This window comes from Prionailurus viverrinus, chromosome E2 (assembly GCF_022837055.1).
Source record: "Prionailurus viverrinus isolate Anna chromosome E2, UM_Priviv_1.0, whole genome shotgun sequence".
Classification (NCBI taxonomy): domain Eukaryota; kingdom Metazoa; phylum Chordata; class Mammalia; order Carnivora; family Felidae; genus Prionailurus; species Prionailurus viverrinus.
In genome coordinates, this window is record NC_062575.1 from 55832007 (window position 1) to 55850511 (window position 18505).

At 52.8% G+C, this 18505-nt stretch overlaps 2 protein-coding genes and 1 long non-coding RNA gene across 9 annotated transcripts in view; 1 reads left to right on the plus strand and 2 right to left on the minus strand.

The window, feature by feature from the left end:
• LOC125152808 (uncharacterized) overlaps nucleotides 1–9286 on the minus strand; it is a 32542-nt gene extending 23256 nt beyond the window's left edge. For 2 of the 4 annotated variants that reach the window (XR_007147329.1, XR_007147328.1), the window contains exon 1: nucleotides 8777–9283. Coding sequence is in view for 2 of the 4 variants with exons in the window: in XM_047835251.1 (XP_047691207.1) it covers nucleotides 8777–9195 (419 nt within the window). In the remaining 2 variants the exon portion in view is untranslated. Of the gene's footprint in view, nucleotides 1–8776 lie in introns of all 4 variants that reach the window. The other 2 variants (XM_047835251.1, XM_047835250.1) reach the window with 2 other exon arrangements.
• Nucleotides 1–13716, plus strand: part of LOC125152807 (cytoplasmic tRNA 2-thiolation protein 1) — a 51458-nt gene extending 37742 nt beyond the window's left edge. For 2 of the 4 annotated variants that reach the window (XM_047835246.1, XM_047835245.1), the window contains 2 exons: nucleotides 10882–11426; nucleotides 13010–13716. In XM_047835246.1, coding sequence (XP_047691202.1) covers nucleotides 10882–11426; nucleotides 13010–13584 — 1120 coding nt within the window. In that variant the 3' untranslated portion in view covers nucleotides 13585–13716. Of the gene's footprint in view, nucleotides 1–9410; nucleotides 9614–10881; nucleotides 11427–13009 lie in introns of those variants that run through there. The other 2 variants (XM_047835247.1, XM_047835249.1) reach the window with 2 other exon arrangements.
• LOC125152809 (uncharacterized) lies at nucleotides 12404–13124 on the minus strand. The gene is made up of 2 exons (XR_007147330.1): nucleotides 12986–13124; nucleotides 12404–12585 (listed from the first exon to the last, which is right to left on the minus strand). It is a non-coding gene; the product is annotated as an uncharacterized LOC125152809 (long non-coding RNA).
• Nucleotides 13717–18505: the final 4789 nt, after the last annotated feature.

Here is an 18505-nt window from a genome sequence, read left to right on the forward strand (position 1 = left end):
CCAACCTGGCCAGCCCTGGTCTCAGGGAGACTCAGACTTGGCAGGACTGAGCCTTTCAGAGAGTCATTTAAGCCGATCCCGCACTCAGCCAGTCTATAGCTCAGGCTCTGACTTCCCCCAGTTCAAGTTCTTGGCTCACAAATCCAGCCCCACAGGCACTCTCTGGCCCAGACGCTGTCAGCCCAGAGACTGAAGACTTCAGTGTTGACTCCACAGCCATGTTCAGACCCATCTTCTCGCATCCGACCCTCCCCTTTCCGACTGCACCTGATTCACCATGTGTATGGCACTCTGTGGGAAGGGGTGCGGGTGGGAGGGCAGGTGCTGCTGGTGCCGGACTTGCCCGTAGTAGGGCACCGCAACTGTGTGCAGCCACATCCAGCAACCAAGTGGCCAGTACTGGCCTCCCAGCTCCACCAGCAGGTTCTTTCCCACCACCTCCATCGTCACCTCCACCATCAGGTTCTCTGGGATCGTCCCCTTCAAGGAGCCATCTGAGAGAGGTCAGAGTCCTGTCCCACAACCCCCACAACCTAGCTGGTTCAATCATGTCCCCCCAAAACCATGTCCACCAGAGCTTCGGAATGTGACCTTATTTGGAAACCGGGTCTACACAGATGTAGACATTAAAATGCGGAAGTATCGGATTGGGGTGGACCCTAAATGCAACGACTAGTGTCCTCATAAGAAGGCCATGTGAAGACCTGGAGAGAAGACGGCCATGGAGGCAGAAATTAAAGTGATGAGCCTACAAGTCAAGGAAAGCCAACAGCCATCAGAAGCTAGGGGAGGGACATAGGATGGTTTCTCTCTGAGCATCCAGAAGGAACACCCTGCTGACATCTTGACCTTGGACTTCTGGCCTCCAGAACTGTGGGAGAGTAACTTTTTTTTTAAGGTTTATTTATGATAGAGCAAGTGTAAATGGGGGAGGGGCACAGAGAGGGGGACAGAGGATCTGAAGGGGGCTCTGCACCGACAGCAGCGAGCTCGATGCGGGGCTTGAACTCACGAATTGTGAGATCATGACCCAAGCCGAAGTCAGACGCTTAATCAACTGAGCCACCCAGGCACCCCAACTTTCTATTAAGGGTGCCTCCCCTGGGATGGTTCTCAGACCACCCACTCTCCCTACACTTAGACTGCCCTCCTCGGTTTTTCTTTCACTGAGGGGGTTCGAGGGGTGACCAGCCCCCCGCTGTGGCTCCTCCCCCTCTCTCTAGCAGCCGGTATTTTTGCCAAAGACGCCACACCAGTATCTCCTAGCCAAAATGCCCTTCTTACAGCTGGACCCTTCCCGAAACTCCCGACCCAGATACAAGTTGAGAACTGATGACTGTTTAAAGACCCTAAGTTCTGGGGCGCCTGGGTGGCTCAGCCAGTTGTGCATCCAACTTCGGCTCAGGTCATGATCTCATGGTTCGCGAGTTCGAACCCCACGCTGGGTTATGCGCTGACAGCGCAGAGCCTGCTTCGGATCCTCTGTCCCCCTTTCTGCCCCTCCCCGACTCTCCCTCTCTCAAAAATAATACAATTTTTTAAAAATAAATTTAAATTTTGTTTTTAATTACAAAAAAAACAAAGACACTAAGTTCTGGGGTGGGTGGTTCTGATGCAGCAACACATGATCAGCAAAAACTCTCCATCACCTCTGGGGCCACCAGCCCTGTAACTTCTGCTTCCAGGTCCTGCCCTGCTCCCCAGGGAGTCCTGCTGGCCAGAGGCAGGGCTGGGGAGTGTGGGACGCCCCAACAAGCTTACTGATGTAGGGTGGGATGAGGGGGCAGCTGGGCAGGTCCTCCTTACTGGTGTCCACGGGGGGGATCTGGCTGTGGATCCTCTCTCCTGCTCGCTCTCTCTCTCTCTGCACCCCACTTCAAAATAAACTTTAAAAAAAGGGGGTGGAGGAGGAAACAGATCAAGAGTAAAGAAACAGAGACTAACTCTGGGCAGTAACACTTAAATGGAGCCCTGGAGGACGAGGAGGAGGTGGAAAGGTCCAGAGGTGGGCAGGGGGAGGGTCCAGGGGCATTGAATGGTTACACACAGGCCGGTGTCCTTGTCAGTCAGTCCACAAGCACGCTTTTAGATGAAGCAAAACATTATCTCATTGGATCTCAAATGTGGGGCAAGACACGAATGTCATCAGGGACAGAAAATCCTTAAAATTTTGGAGCCCTGAAACGAGAGTCCAATTTCAGCTGCAAACTCTCTGTTGTGGGACAGGCAGAAAGAGCTACCCACTGGCAGAATTTCTCTTCAGCTTTCCAGCTGGAAAGACAGCTTACAAAGGAGCGTCGTTGATAGAAAACCACTCCTGAATTCGGACACCCCTCCTTTAAGCAAAGCGAGAAGAAACAAAACCCCCAAACATGGCGGAAAAGCATCCCATTCACACATAGAAGACAACGGATCGTCAAGTGCCTCTCGGGAACCTCAGCTGGATTTGGTGCTGCCCTTTGGGACCAAAACCAGTGTCTGAAGCATCCTGGTAGACTTGCCCCAGCAGCCATTTATGAATGTATTTGCTGGGCTCAAAACAGCAGGGCTCACCTAATGCCCGTTTCCCAGCTGTGAATGCTGCGGGTGTGGACGGTGCCGTAGTCCTGCCATGCTGGCTGGTGTCCAGCTGCTATGTAAACCGAGCAGGTGCCAACAGAGACTTGGAGGTGACTGTTTCCCCTTTCTAGGCAGGGGGTCAGTGAACTTGTAGGAACGAGGAGTTTTCCACGGTATATGTGCTCTTGGGAGCATGATTATTATTATTATTTTTTTAATGTTTATTTATTTTTGAGAGAGAGACAAAGAGCAAAAGTAGGGGAGGGGTGGAGAGAGAGGGAGATACACAATCCAAAGCAGGTTCCAGGCTCTGAGCTGTCAGCAACAGAGCCCGACGCAAGGCTCGAACTCACAAACCGCGAGATCATGACCTGAGCCATAGCCAGACGCTTAACCGACTGAGCCACCCAGGCACCCCTATTATTATTTTTTTTAATGCTTGTTTATTTTTGAGAGAGAGAGAGCACAAGTGGGGGAAGAGCAGAGAGAGAGAGTGGGGGTGGACACAGGATCCGAAGCAGGCTTTGCGCTGACAGCGAGCTTGATGCAGGGCTTGAACTCACCAACCGTGAGATCACGACCTGAGCCTAAGCTGGATGCTCAACCGACTGAGCCACCCAGGCGCCCCAGACATGATTCTTCACACAGGATTCAGCTGCATCTGGTGGTTTCTGTGGAGCCCGCAACTAAGCAAGCGTGGATACGTACCATCTGATGTCAGAACACCCAGACCCCCTCAGACCCACATTTCCACACTCCCTCCTCCTCCTGCGGGACAGGAAAGGCTTCTATCTGAAGTGTGGTTTGTCTCCTGGAGTGCCCAGTAAACATAACCCCTCCCTCGCCACAGGCACTGTAGAGCCTGCGAGTTTTGTAGACTATGAGCCATCATTTTCTCATTCCTCGTTTTATCACAAATCCCTGTTGCAAGTACAGAGGTTATGACTTAAGACAGGGTGTTACTGTTATTTGGGCTCTTGGTGGCAAAAATTTAACTGTGAACAATGATTTCCTTTATTTTTATTTTGAGAGAAAGAGAGAGACACAGAGAGGGAGGAAGAGAGAGAATCCCAAGCAGGCTTCATGCTCAGCAGAGTCCGACTCAGAGCTCGATCTCACGACCGTGAGATCATGACCTGAGCAAAAATCAAGAGTCAGACGGGTAAACAACTGAGCCACCCAGGCGCCCCAACTATGAGCAATTATTTTTTTTAATGTTTATTTTTGAGAGACAGAGACAGAGACAGTGTCAGCTGGGGAAGGGCAGAGAGACAGGGAGACACAGAATCCAAAAGAAGGCTCCAGGCTCTGAGCTGTCAGCACAGAGCACGACTCGGGGCTTGAACTCAGGAACCGTTGAGATCATGACCTGAGCCGAAGTCAGATGCTTAACCAAGTGAGCCACCTAGGTGCCCCTGAACAATTATTTTTTTTTTAAAAAGAACTTGGCAGCATAACTGTGTGACTATAGGTGTGAAAGCCTAAGAGTGTATTCCTGTTACTTCTTCAAAAAACAGAAAAGGATCCATTCCACTAGTGTTGAAAGGTGAACCAGCTAGGATAAAATCAATTGCATATGGTTTCCCAAAGTTACGTAAGATTTCAAGAAAAAAAGTCTGACATCTTAAACAGCAACCTTCACTCATGTTATGTGACTCAAATTAGCACACCTACATTTTCCAAGTGACAGGTTTCCAAGTTTCATTTAATAAGGTGTATGTTCGTTTGGAGAAAGCAGGCTCTGTCTGGCTGCCATGTTGTGTCTGTACATCCCTTAAGAGCCTATTATGACCCAGGAGACCCAGAGTCTCCCCCAAGGAGTCTAGACTCTCTGGTTCCGCCCAGGAAGTAGTCCCTTCCTCCTGGAGGGTTCCTAACATACTCCCAGCCCCCAGCTCTGTTTTTGGAGTCAGGCTGAGGGGGGCTGTGGTTTGAGGATGACAATGCCTAGCGTTCTCTCTGCCCCAACCCACGTTCATCAGGTCCCTCTTTCATGAAAAGGGAGAGGGCCTCTGGCTGACCTGTCACACACACTACCGACCCTCCCAGGCCCACACTCTCCAGAAAACACATGGCCAACCAGAGGGAGGATGCTGAAACCAAGCCATCCGGAAGCCCCTCATTCCCAAGAAACTCTAACATTAGAAAAGTGGTTCTTCTGTAAGAATGAAACCTATTTTCTTCTTCACGGGGAAGTTCTCTTTCGGGCTGGATCTGATAGGCTCAGACATACATGCCCCAGACCAGACTGTGTGTTCGCTCTAAAGCAACCCCTAAGCTTCTTGATGTACGTTCAAGAAGGTGGGAAACGTATCTGTATATATAGAACCTGTTTTATCTAAAAGAGGTCTTCAGAGTGGGGTGTATACACAACTCCCCACACAGGAGTGTACGTCTACTCTACCCCTCGAAGGTGACTCTTGGTCCATGTCGGGACATCCTGTATTCAGAACAACCAAAGCATTACAGCTTAGAGGAGCTAATTAAAAAAAAAAAAAAAATTTAACTGGAATGTTTTCAGGGACAAAGTTTTCAAGTGACACCGAATAAAATATTCAGGTAAAAAATTAATGATCCCCATTAGACATGGTGTGCATTTTTCTCTTAGGTACCTAAAGCTTATGTGAATCATGTCATAAAATAGTCATTCTATTAACAAACAATCCCCATCTCCTGTCACCTCATACAATGTATAATGACTTCTGGCTCTGAGTGACAAGAAAAAAATTTAATGTTGAAAAATGTCAGATATCAATTTAAATTTTTAAAAATATTTATCTATTCATTTATTTTATTCTATTTTTTTAAATACATTTATTTATTTTTGAGACAGAGACGGAGCATGAACGGGGAAGGGTCAGAGAAAGAGGGAGACACAGAATCTGAAACAGGCTCCAGCTCTGAGTTGTCAGCACAGAGCCTGATGCAGGGCTCGAACTCACGGACCGTGAGATCATGACCTGAGCTGAAGTCATCTGCTTAACCGACTAAGCCACCCAGGTGCCCCTCTATTCATTTATTTTAAAAGAAAGAGAGAAAGAGTGCATGCATGTGCAGGGAAGGGGCAGAGAGAATTCCAAGCAGGCTCTGTGCTGTCAGCGCAGAGCCAGATGGGGGGCTCGATCCCACAACCCTGGGATCACGACTTGAGCCGAAATCAAGAGTCGGACATTCAACTGCCTGAGCCACCCAGGCACCCCAACAATTTCCCCTAATCTAAACCAACACTAAGCTTTTAGGGTTTATAAACTAATGTAATCCACAAAGGGAGTCCTGACCTTAATCGAACACTAACCCAGTGTGGATCCATTTCATCTTCAAAGCCACCCTTTGATTTCACAGATAAGGTCACTGAGGTCTAAAGTCACTCAGATGTAAGAAAAGAGCATGAATCTGAATCTAGGCCTCTGTGTGATTCCAGAGTTCTTTCCACTGCCTGGTTGAGGGTGTCTTGGGGGCTGAAGGTGACAGAGGTCAGGAAAGGATTCCCCAAAGAGGTAGCATTCTGGGTAGTTCCAGAAGGGTAAGTAGGCATTCAACACCAATGCCAAGTGATGGAAAGACACTCTAGGCAGAGGGAGAAGGAGTCACCAGAGAGCTTGGCACGCGTAAGTAGTGGAGGTGATGGCAGCCAGATCTACGGAGCACTTACTGTGGCCCAAGAGCTGTTACAAGTATTCATCAAGTGTGCCCTCTTCTCAACCTCAGGACTACTGACATTTTGGGCATGTTAGTTCTTTACTATTGGGGCTGTCCTGTGTGTTTGAGATTTATAACACTGCTGGATGCCAGTATGCCTCAACCCCAGGTGTGACAACCAAATCTGTCCCTGCCAAATGTCCTCTGGGGGCCAAAATCATCTCAGATTGAGAACCACTGCTCTCATCATGTGAAGGCTGTACCATTATTATTTCTACCTTACAGGTGAGAATATGTAAGCTGTCCACAGTTACACAACCAGGTTGGTAATCCCACGATCAGAACCAAGCTGTTCTGTCTTTAACCACAATACCACGTGGCAAGTTTCCTGCCTGGGCTTCATGCTCACTGGGCTACAGATCACAGTAGGAGACAAGAAAGGAGAGGTAAGCCAGCAACAGCTCAGCAAGGGCCTTGAGTACCTTGCCTGTTCTGTACGAGGCCTTGTGCCTAGACGCTGGGACCCAGATGCAAATCCAACCGAAGCCCTCTTTCAAGGAGCTCCCAACCCAAAGAGACACTGAAACAGTCACAGTCACAGCCCAAGGTGATGGGGCCTCTGACAAAGTGAGCCTAGAGGTGGCTTGTTAACGCAGTGCAAGGTAGGATGGGTCCCACAGTCTACCTGGAAAAAGTACATCCACATGGCTACTCGGATGACGAACAGGAATCAGTGTGGTGGGGAGGAGGGGTGAGGGAGGGAGGGTCTTCAGGAAGAGAGGACAAAACGTGCAAACACCTGGCAGAAAAGTTACTTCACTGGCGATTGTGGGGGACCTGCCAGAATCTCAGGGATGGGAGAGGCTAAAAAGTCATCAAGGGCATGGTTGCAAACACCAGGCTGAGGGATTCGACCTTACCCTGCAGGTGATGAGAGCTAGTCATCTGCCCTCTCCAGAAACCCCCAACACCAACTTACAGTCTTTTCCACTGGAATATTAATTAACATGTTGCAGCAAACAAAACATAAAAATGTTTGCAAAACATCCGTGAGGAACCTCTGCCCAAACTGTGCCAGCTTGCTGGTGAATGTGGCCACTAAGGACTACAGGGACTGGTCCCATTCTCAACACTCCCAACCACTGCCACCCCAGGGAAGTGACATAAGGGACCAGCACACCCCCACCCCAAACACTTATTAAGCACCAAGCACTGACCTTCATGCTTTATATGATGTTTTTAAATATACTTTTTAATGTTTATTTACTTTTGAGAGAGAGAAAAGAAGAGACAGAGCACAAGTGGGGCAGAGAGAGAGAGGGAGACACAGAATCTGAAGCAGGCTCCAGGCTCTGAGCTGTCAGCACAGAGCCTGACGCGGAGCTCACACTCACGAATCGCAAGATCATGACCTGAGCCGAAACCAGTCGCTTCACCGACTGAGCCATCCAGGCACTCCCAAGCTTTACATTAACTCATTTACCTCTTTATCCCAACAACTGCTTTATCACCCCCACAGAGGACACTGAGGGACAGAAAGGTTCAAGGTCGCATGACTAAGCAAGTGGCGCAGGCTGGCTTTCATATCCTCTTGTTGCCAATGACGTCTAGTCTTGAGGGTAATCCTTGTTATTAACTTCTCACTCAAAAGTATACAGGTGGTGTTGAGATCTACTCAAACATTTAATTAGAGAAACTTGCAAAGTAGGAGACTAAAACCAACACAGAAACTAGTTTTGGGGCAGAAAAATGAATGTACATCACCGAAGAACACCACTCGGGCCAGCGTTCCTCGGCTTTGGCACTATCGTTTCAAACTGGATAATTCTTTGCAGTAAGAGGCCAGCCTGTGCACACTGTATTCAGCACCACACTTGGCCTCTACCTACCAAACACCAGTCCCACCCCTGCCCTGGTCCGTGGTTGTGACAACCAAACACGTCTCCAGATAGTGCCAAATGTTCCCTGGGGCACAAAACCACCCCAAACTGAGGACTGGCTTAAAAACTGTCAGTTTTGAAACTTCATCTCCTTTCTTGAAAAGAACTATTAGGCTTGGTCCCCAAAGAGAAGCCGACCTTGATTAGGAGAATTAAATGGGAGGAGAATAATGAAAGTTTACTGTTTGGCGCATACACACGTGCCATATTAACTCATTTATGTTCACAAACAGCCTGTGGGGCAGCCTCTGATGTTAGGCGCACTTTACAGAGGAGGAATGTGAGACGGTACGTGCAGAGCACCTGCTAATTGCTCAGCGAGCACAGTTCTTTCCCCCATGTCCTGGCTAGCGGCACTTGTAACCTCTGGGTTCCCGCAGCCCCTGACATCTGGTCCCTCCACATCAAGTTTCATCACCCTCAACTCCCCACCCAGGCATGACACTCCTGTGTCCCCGAGGGCAGGACCCGGCACACAGGAAGCCTCAGGAAATCACTAACGTAGGAGCCCGATAACCAGGGTTCAACCCTCGCGACAGCTTCAGATACTCAAATGTGCCCCAGCACCCGGGAGAGTGCTCGGTTTTTTGCTTTCGGAGGCTTGTGCCCTCGGAAACCCTCCGTGTCTTGGGGCTCACCTGTCCTCCATCTCGAGCTCTGCCTTCAACTCCACAAGGCTGGAGGTGCGCGCACTCGTCCGTGCGCTACACCTGAGCGTAGCTGCCCACTGGATTCCGCCCCCAGCCCGGTACCCGCGTGGGGAACCGCAAACCGCCCGTTGTCGGCTCCGCGGACGCAAGGCGCCCCCAGCACGCACCGCCGCGGCTCTGGGAACCCGCGCGCACCCACTCCCACGCCTGCGGGCGGAGCGCATAAAAGCCCACTTCGTGCACCCTGCGCCGGGCGCCGCAGCCCAAGCCTTGCAATGTGCGGTTGCACGCGCGGCCTCTCCCTTGCGTGCCCTTATCCCTCTCTTCCCCCCACCCCGACAACTCTCCAGTTGCACCATAAATTCTATCATACTTCCATAAGACCAGAAAATCTGGAAAGCATTCATTCCTTCTCTAGAATAAAGTGCACAGTGTACGGCGGCACACACAAATCAGACGGCCCACCTGTTTTTGCGCAGGCGGAGACGGGAGACGTGCCGGCCTGGCCGGGAGCACTCTGGGAGACTTGGGCGGAGAGCGTGACGTCACGGCGAGGTTGGCAGCGTGTGCGCCCAGCTGGTCTCGCAGCTGAAGGCGATGCGGGCCAAGCCGCCGCGCCGGCACCTGGGAGTCGTAGGCGGGTAAACCCAAAGCCTTCTGGGAATCGTAGTCCCTCCACAGGCTTCCGCGTTTTCTCGGAGCCTGGACTTCCCAGCGCGGGTTCTACTCACGTGAGTTTCCCCTCCTCAGCGGGCCGATCTCCGCTCTTTGTTGTGCTGCGGTGTAGGAGTTGAGGGTCTCCATCTTACCTTCCCACGCATTCCGGTAGGCATCCCTGGAGAGATGGCACCGCTCTCCGCGATCCCCCAACGCCTGTGTCCGGTGCCCCTGCTGACCCGCTTTGGAGCCTGTCTAGGTTCTGATTCCTAGCTTCCACCCTCAACCTGAGGGCGGTTCGAACGCAGCCTCCTCTGCCCTGGTTACAATCTAGAGTGATCAGGGCTGGCCTAGGGGGTGTCAGGCGGCCATGAGAGCCCAGAGGAGGCGCCAGACCCAGCTCAGGTTTCAGGAAAGACTTCAGAGCAAACAAAGGACCTCCAAATTACCATGCCCAAACAAAGTTAGATTCTCTGGACTAAATCTACGCCTCTCGCAGTATTTCCCTATTCTTCCCTCTTTCCTACGTCCTCCCCATGAAATGGTCCCACTATCCTTGCAAGTGCTGAAGGCAGAACTTTGAAGTCGTCAGTCCCCTGTTTCTCTCATTTATTGCCTCTTTCAACCAAGTCTCGTGTGAGTCCAACCTACTCTATTTCCAGAAGAGATCCAGAATATGACCACTTCTCTCCACTTCCACTGCCTCTACTCAGCCCTTAGCCACATTACGGCTCATCTGGACCATTGTAGGAGCCTCCTCACTCTCTCCACTCTCTGTTCCCACGCAGCAGCCTGAGGCATCCTGTCAAAATATAAATCACATCCTGTCACTCCACAGCTTTCAACCATCTGACGGTTCTCAGCTCATTCAGAATAAAATCCAACCTTTTCACCCTGCCAACCTCCAAGCCCCCGATCTTCTCTTGTCCTCACCCATAACTCACTTTCCAAACAACTGAATATAGGCCCTTCCCTTCAGGTCCTTTGCCTTTGCTATTAACTATCTGGAACATTCTTCCCACCCTGATCTAATTGCCTGACTCCTTCTCATCCTTCTGGCCCCAGTTCAGAGGATAATTCCCTCATATTACTCCTTATATTTGTCAAGTGTCTTGGTTATTTACTTATCATGGGTTGGCTCCTCCCCTAGAACGTCGTGCCTGCAACCTTTCCTATTTTGTTCACTGCTGTTCCAGTATCGAACGCATTTTGGGTAGATGGGAGGCAATGAATGGATACCTGTTGAACGAAGGAATGAATGATGAAAAGCTTACGCTGAGACTTGAAGGTGCCAATCCTGCACATGTGCTGGGAGAGGGTTCCAGGCAATGGGTATATGCACTCTAGGCGCTAGCTAACCAGGCAGGCTCCCCGGAGGCATCGACCCCGCCATCCGGAATCCGCACGTAACCTGCCTCCCCTCTCTCCCTGTCCAGGGGCAGCCAACTCCTCCCCGCCCGCCCGGAACCCGCGATGCCCGCTCCGCAGTGCGCCTCCTGCCACGCGGCGCGCGCCGCCCTCCGCCGCCCGCGCTCCGGCCAAGCGCTGTGCGGCGCCTGCTTCTGCACCGCCTTCGAGGCCGAGGTGCTGCACACGGTGCTGGCGGGCCGCCTGCTGCCGCCCGGCGCCGTGGTGGCCGTGGGCGCCTCCGGCGGCAAGGACTCCACGGTGCTGGCGCACGTGCTGCGCGAGCTGGCGCCGCGCCTGGGCGTCTCGCTGCGCCTGGTGGCCGTGGACGAGGGCATCGGCGGCTACCGGGACGCGGCGCTGGCGGCCGTGCGGCGCCAGGCGGCGCGCTGGGACCTCCCGCTCACCGTCGTGGCCTACGCCGACCTCTTCGGGGGCTGGACGATGGACGCCGTGGCCCGCAGCACGGCCGGCTCCGGCCGCAGCCGCGCCTGCTGCACCTTCTGCGGGGTCCTGCGGCGCCGCGCGCTGGAGGAAGGGGCGCGCCTCGTGGGAGCCACGCACATCGTGACGGGTGAGCGCGGGCGCCGCAGCCGAGGGGCGCGGGGCGGGCGCTGCAAGGGGGCTGGGCGCGTGCCCAGCAAGGGGTGAAGGAGACGCCGGGGGTGCCCGAAGTGGGGGAGCTCCACGAGAAGGGGGTGCGCACGCCCGCTGAGGGTGCGTGGGCAGAGTGTGTGCGCGCCGGGGCTGGGCGCGGCAAGCCTTGAGTCACTGCCTTCGCTTTGGCGGTGGAGGCGTGCAGGGGTGCTCTCCGGGGGCTGCGGCTGTGTTCCCTGCAGTTTTCAAAATGACATTCTCTGTGTCCCTTCACAAAAGGAGGCGAGTGAAGTGACACCACCCATCAGAAGCCATCTGTAGTCTGAAACGCAACTCTTTAGACCCCCCTTCTCTGTCGGCCTCTTCTCTCTGAGAACTTGAGAACTTACTCTCTCCCAACCGTTGCTTCAACACGTGACTGTTGACCATCTCCTCTGTACCAGAGGCTTTGTAGCCTCGAGCAATACCTAACCTCGGTTACCTCATCTGTAAAACGGGGTTATTAATAATATCGAGGTCCCAGGGTCGTTGGGAATAAAGTGAGTTCTGTGTGAGGCACTTAGACCAGAGACTGGCAAACAGCAGACCTTACAGAGATGTTTGCGTCCTGATGCTGCCCAAGACAGCCTCTGCCTCTGCCCTCCCATCATGTCCATAATTGTAACCCGGTAAGTGCTGCTAAGGAAAAATCACACAGACTTTGCCAGTTTACAACAGGAGGACCCAGTGAAGGGGGAAGCCTGGAGTTAGGAAGTGGTTCCTGAGTGAGCCTGACCTGAAGGCCGTCTGAGTAACCAGTGAAGGGCAGACCCAGTTGTTGGGGTCTGAGCAGAGGAGGTGGCTGGTGCGAAGGCCCTGAGGAGGGGAAGTGTGGCCAACTGGAGAAGCCCCAAGAAGACCAGTGTCTGTCGGACCAGACAGACTCAAGCATAAGACGACAAGATGCAGACTAGGTAGACGTTTAGGTGACGTTTATGGTGACTGTTGGGTAAATACTGAAGCTCTCGCTGGCCTTCCCGCACGCGGTGATCCGCATTCCCCGGCACTGGGACAGCAGCCTACTTGACAACCTCCGCTGACCGTTAGAGGCCGCTTTGACTTCTCCGGTGCCGTGTGACGTACACCTTCAACTGAGACTGAAAAGATATTTGTGGCATAAAGCACTTCTACTACCCTCCTGAAAAAGCAGCCGGCACAGGGCCTGGTTGGCGATACGTGGGTGGCAAATGAGGGCACCCCGGGTTGCCTCCTGGAGGCCTGTGTGTCCCCTCTCGTTTCTCACTGTGCCCACCGCCCACCTCCACCAGGCTGTCCCGCGGTGCCCAGGGGTCTCCATGGCCCTGTCCGGCCCTCCCTGCTGTTCTCCACGCACCGCCCCCCCCCCCCCCCCCCATCTCTCTCCTGGTCCTGGCATCCTGCAGTGTCTGGGGGTGGGGTGGGGGTCTCCAGCCCGGGTCGCCCACTCTGTGCCGCTCTCCAGGGCCCCTCCCCGTCGGTCTGGGTCCCTGCTGCCCCACGGCGGCGCCCCCATCTCACCGGCTCCCCGTCTCTCTCCCCCAGGCCACAACGCCGACGACATGGCGGAGACCGTGCTCATGAACTTCCTGCGGGGCGACGCGGGGCGGCTGGCCCGGGGCGGGGGCCTGGGCTCGCGGGGCGAGGGGGGCGCGCTGCCGCGCTGCCGCCCCCTGCAGCTGGCCTCGCAGAAGGAGGTGGTGCTGTACGCGCACTTCCGCCGCCTGGACTACTTCTCGGAGGAGTGCGTCTACGCGCCCGAGGCCTTCCGCGGCCACGCGCGCCACCTGCTCAAGCTCCTGGAGGCGGCGCGGCCGTCGGCGGCGCTGGACCTGGTGCACTCGGCCGAGCGCCTGGCCTTGGCCCCGGCCGCGCGGCCCCCGCCCCCCGGCGCCTGCTCCCGCTGCGGGGCGCTGGCCAGCCGCGCGCTCTGCCAGGCCTGCGCCCTCCTGGACGGGCTGCAGCGCGGCCGGCCCCGCCTGGCCATCGGCAAGGGCCGCGGGGGGCGCGACGAGGAGGGCTCGTCGGGGCCGCCACCCCCGCCTCCCAGCGACCCCGGCTCTGCGCCGGGCCCCGCCGCCGGGGGATGCGGGGCTACCTGTAAAGAGCGCTGCGAATAAACCCAAGGGACCTCCGCCCGGGCTTCGGTGCGAGGCTGGGAGGGGGACGGACGGGACCGGTCGCCGCCGACCCCGCAGAAGCTGGGGGCCGGGACTCCTGGGTCTGAGGGAGGAGGGCCCGTGGGGCCAGGACTCCAGGGTCTGAGGGAGGAGGGGCTGGGGGCCTGAACTGGGTCTGAGGGAGGAGGGGTTGGGGGCCGGGACCCCTGGGTCTGAAGGAGGAGGGGCTGGGGATCAGGACTCCTGGGTCTGAGGGAGGAGGGGCTGGGGGCCAGGACTCTTGGGTCTGAGGGAGGAGGGGCTGGGGGCCGGGACTTCCGGTCTGAGGGAGGAGGGGCTGGGGGCCTGGCAAAGGGGCTGGAGGGGCCAGTACTCCTGTGTCTCAGAGCCGGTAGGAATTAGGGGGCTGCTTGCCTCATACTCTGCCAGTTTCTGGGCATGCTCAGGAGAGTCTAACGCTTCTGTAGGACCTACTATGTGTCATGTCTGCCTGTTGCACCATAAGCAAAACCGCTTCATTTGAGGGACTCTCATTTCCAGTAACCTTGATGTTTACCTTTGAGCAAAGGTGGGGGGCGGGGGGCGGGTGGACAAAAAACCCTCATTCCCCGCACCTGGTTGGCTCAGTCAGAAGAGCATTCGACTCTTGATCTCGGGGTCGTGAGTTCGACCTCACGTTGGGTGCAGAGATTACTGGAAGAAAAAAGAAAAGAAAACTTTAAAAAGAACTCTCCAAGGTGCCTGAGTGGCTCAGTTGAGCAACAGACTCTTGATTTCGGCTCAGGTCATGATCCACGAGCAAGGAGCCTGCTTGGGATTCTCTCTCCCCCTGTGCCCTTCTCCTCTGCTTTCGTGCATGCGCGCGCTCTCTCTCTCTCTCTCTCAAATAAAAAAACAAACAAAAAAAAAAACACCAACTATCAGCCGTGGAACTTCTAGTATTTGGGAGAGAGGCATAGACAAATCAGTATGAAATCTGACCTCTGATGATGTGAGCTATATATGAATAACAAAGAGCTTAACGCAAAAGTGTGAAGGGGGTGCTGTTTCAGTTTGGGAGGTCAGGGCCTTTTTGAGAAAGTGACTCGGGAGAAGACCAAAATAAAGCAAGGGAGGTTTCCAGCCACGACAGAGTATATCATGCCAGAACTTTTCCACTGAGGCCAACTGGAAAAGCAGCCAGGATCCCACAGAAAAGAGGCTCATTCTGCTGGAGGGGCCAGAAGCGGAAGCAGGCAGAAAACAGGGTAAAGAGGCTGGGGATCTGAGCAGAACTTTCAACGGTGTCATGGGACCGGACACAGAATTGGAGTGCAGAGCTACGTGGGCAGGGACTGGAAGGGCCAGAATCTGGGGGGAGGGAACAGTGTTGAGTCAGCCCGACACCTGCTCTTGTCCCCTGGGCAGCCTCATGAAACAGGATAAACACAGTCTGAAGTTCAGGGTCTCCTAAAGAGTAGAGGCCCAGTAAGCACCCGTTAGGACCCAAGTAGGGTTACAAATTTGAAGTAAGGGTCCCCCGGAAGTAGGCCCATCCACAAAAACACCAGAACCCAGCTTCAAACACACTCAATTCCAGAGCGGATTAAGAAGACTCCTGACTCCGAGAGCGCTTGGGTGACTCAGTTAAGTGGCCGACTCTTGATTTCAACTCAGGTCATGATCTCACTGTGAGTTCAAGCCCCACATCAGGCTCTGTGCTGACAGTTCAGGGCCTGCTTGGGATTCTCTCTCTCCCTCCTTTTCTCTGCCCCTCCCTCCCTTCTCAAAAATAAATAAACTTTTAAAAGTGCAACAGCAAATATCAACCCGCTGGAAAGTGAGGAGAGGGAGGGTTTTCTGGACAGGGTGAGGGCAGAGTCAGCCCTGAGGGGCAAGGCATCCAGTGTTCTGTGAGAAATGCACTGTGTCTCTGAAGCTGAGTCCCCAGGATGAGTGGATTTTCAGAGGGTGACTAAGGAGAAGCTTGGACGTGCTCTGGCCAGCATCTCTGTCCCCTAGGACAGAATATCACGCCAGTCAATCCCCTGACTTCTGATCTCTGCATCTGAGGCAAGTCAGGGAACTACCTCCAGGGGGCGCTCCGCCCATCCTGCCAGACCTGGGGACCTCCCAGCCCAAGGGTTGGTGCTGTCCATGGTTCTGGAGCAAAGCTGGGTGAGTTCAGGAAACCCCAACTCTGCCAAGGACCCCAATCCATAGGTGCAAGGTCCCGAGCTCTAGGCTAGCAGGGCACCTAGGTCGCAGCAATTTCTGAAAGTCCGGGGCCTTCTTAGGAAGGAGAAGCCAGAAGAAGGGGTGGAGTGGACTGGGCTCATCTCTGTGCTTTTCCCCTCAACCCTCTTGTTGCCTTAACATGCTTTTCACCTTGTGGTGTCTGCTGGCGGAGGGACAAGGAGGGACAAGGTCTTCTCTGGGGTTCCAGGTTATGTCATGCTGCTGGCCCTTGGACCACACTTTAAGAAGCAACCCTGTGCCCGGATCTCCCTCCGAGCAGAGGATTAGGAAAGAGATGGAGATTCACTGGAGGTCCTCATGTGCTGACTCAGGGTTGTACCTTTCTGCATATTGCCCCGTTGAACCCTCACAACCAATCCTAGAGAAGACTGGCTAACAATTCTCCTCATCCAGTGGGAAACTGAGACTTGATGTGATAAGCCACCTTCACAGGGTCTCACATCATTGTGAGATCACTGTACGTTTGGGGGCTGGGGTTGTGATCCACACAAACCTGACACCATAGATAGTGACTCCTGAACCCACTGTACCCTGGTCCCCGGAAACCAGATGATGCACACTGGGAAGGTGTTTTATTTATAAGGGATGGAGACCATCAGACAATAGTCCGGGACTGATGGTGACAGCAGACAGCAGAAGGAGAGACCACCATGGGGTGGGGGGAATCTAAAGGTATCAAGATCGTGTCTCCAAGGACCAGTCCCCATGTCATCTTCTAACAATTTCGGGAGACTCTGCCCTAGTGGACATGCAACATGCTCGCTATTAGTGACAGAGTGGATTTCACTTAGCATTTGCCAGTGGAATGTCCCTAGAAGAGGAAGTTCTCCTGTGAACTTCATATTTTAGAGAAGCTACCAAGCTTGTTAGGCCTCCCCTAAGAATTAAGATCTCGGTGTGATCTATAGAGAGGGTAGTTTTTGAGAATGTTAAGTCAGCTATAACGGAGCAGGGAACTGGGGAAGAAGCCGGGCATAATGGGGAAGAATGTGCAGAGATTTAAAACAAAACAAAAACCAGGCACCTGACTGGCTCAGTTGGTGGAGCATGAGGTTCTTGATCTTGGGGTTGTGAGTTCAAGCTTCGTGTTGGGTGTAGAGATTACTTTAAAATCTTTTTTAAAAACCCACACACATCATCTTACACCTGTCAGAATGGCTAAAATCAAAAGCAAGAGGGGTGCCTGGTTGGCTCAGTCATAAGAGCATGTGACTCTAGATCCCAGTGTCTTGAATTTGAGCCCCACGTTGGGTGTAGGGATTATCTAAAACAAGATAAACATCAGGAAAAAAAACAGGGGTGCCTGGGTAGCTCAGTTACTTAAGTGTCCAACTCTTGATTTCGGCTCAGGTCATGATCTCATTGTCGTGAGATCGAGCCCCATGTCGGGTTCGACACTAGGCATGCAGCCTGCTTGGGATTCTCTCTTTCCCTCTCTCTCTGCCCATCCCCCACTTGCATTGTCATTCTCTCTCTCTCTCTCAAAAAAAAAAAACCCAAAAAATAAAAACACAAGAAACAACAAATGTTGGTGAGGCTGTGGAGAAAAAGGAACCCTCATGAGCTGTTGGTGGGAATGCAAACTGGCACAGCCACGGTGAGAAGACAGTATGTAGGTTCCTTAAAAAGATTAAAAATAGAACTACCATATGATCCAGTAATTCTACTGAGTATTTACCCAAAGAATACAAAAACCACTAATTCCAAAAGATATACACACCTCGATGTTTATTGCAACATTATTTACAATAGGCAAATTATGGAAGAGAGAAGTGTTCATCCAGAGATGCGTGGGTAAGAAAGACGTGGTATGCACACACAATGGAATATTGCTCAGCCATAAACAAGAATGAAATCTTGTCATTTACAACAACATGGATGGATCTAGACGGAATAAAGCTAAGCGAAGTAAGTCAGCCAGAGAAAGACAAATACCATATGATTTCACTCGTGTGGAATTTAAGAAACAAAACAAATGAACAAAGAAGAAAAGAGACAAATTGAAAAACAGACTCTTAACTCTAGAGAACAAACAGATGGTTACCAGAGGGGAGATGGGGGAACTAGGTGATAGGGATTAAGAGTACACTTATCCTCATGATGAGCACTGAGTAAGATATAGAACTGTTGAGTCACCACATTGTACCGGCTGAAATTAATATAACATTGTATGTTAACTATACTGGAATTAAACTAAATACTAAAGTAAAATAAAATATAAAGGAAAGGAAAAGAAAAGACAAAATATAAAAGAAAACCCACAGGCCCAAAATGGCGTCACTTAAGTTAACACATACCTAACTTCAGTTTCAACCTCATATAACCAAGGCACAGAGTCACAAGTGCACCTGCTCCGAGGATCCCAAACAGACTGGGTTGGCCACATGCTGCCGACAAAATCTGAAGGCAGAGACGTAAGCGGAGGTGGAACAAGAAAGGGATTTACTCCAGTGAGGCCAACCCCGGGGAAGACGCAGGACTAACGTCTCACTCTGTCTCCTGAGTGCTGAAAATATTCATAGGTTTATATAAGGAAAATGTGGGATGAAGGGCAGTGGGGACATGTGGCTGGGCAGTAAAGGTCAGGTTGATCACGGTCTTGGGATTAGTCATGCTGGGTCTTGCTGGCCAGGGCAGTCTTTTTTATTGCTTGAGGGAGTAGTTTCAGTTCCCAACGAGGGAT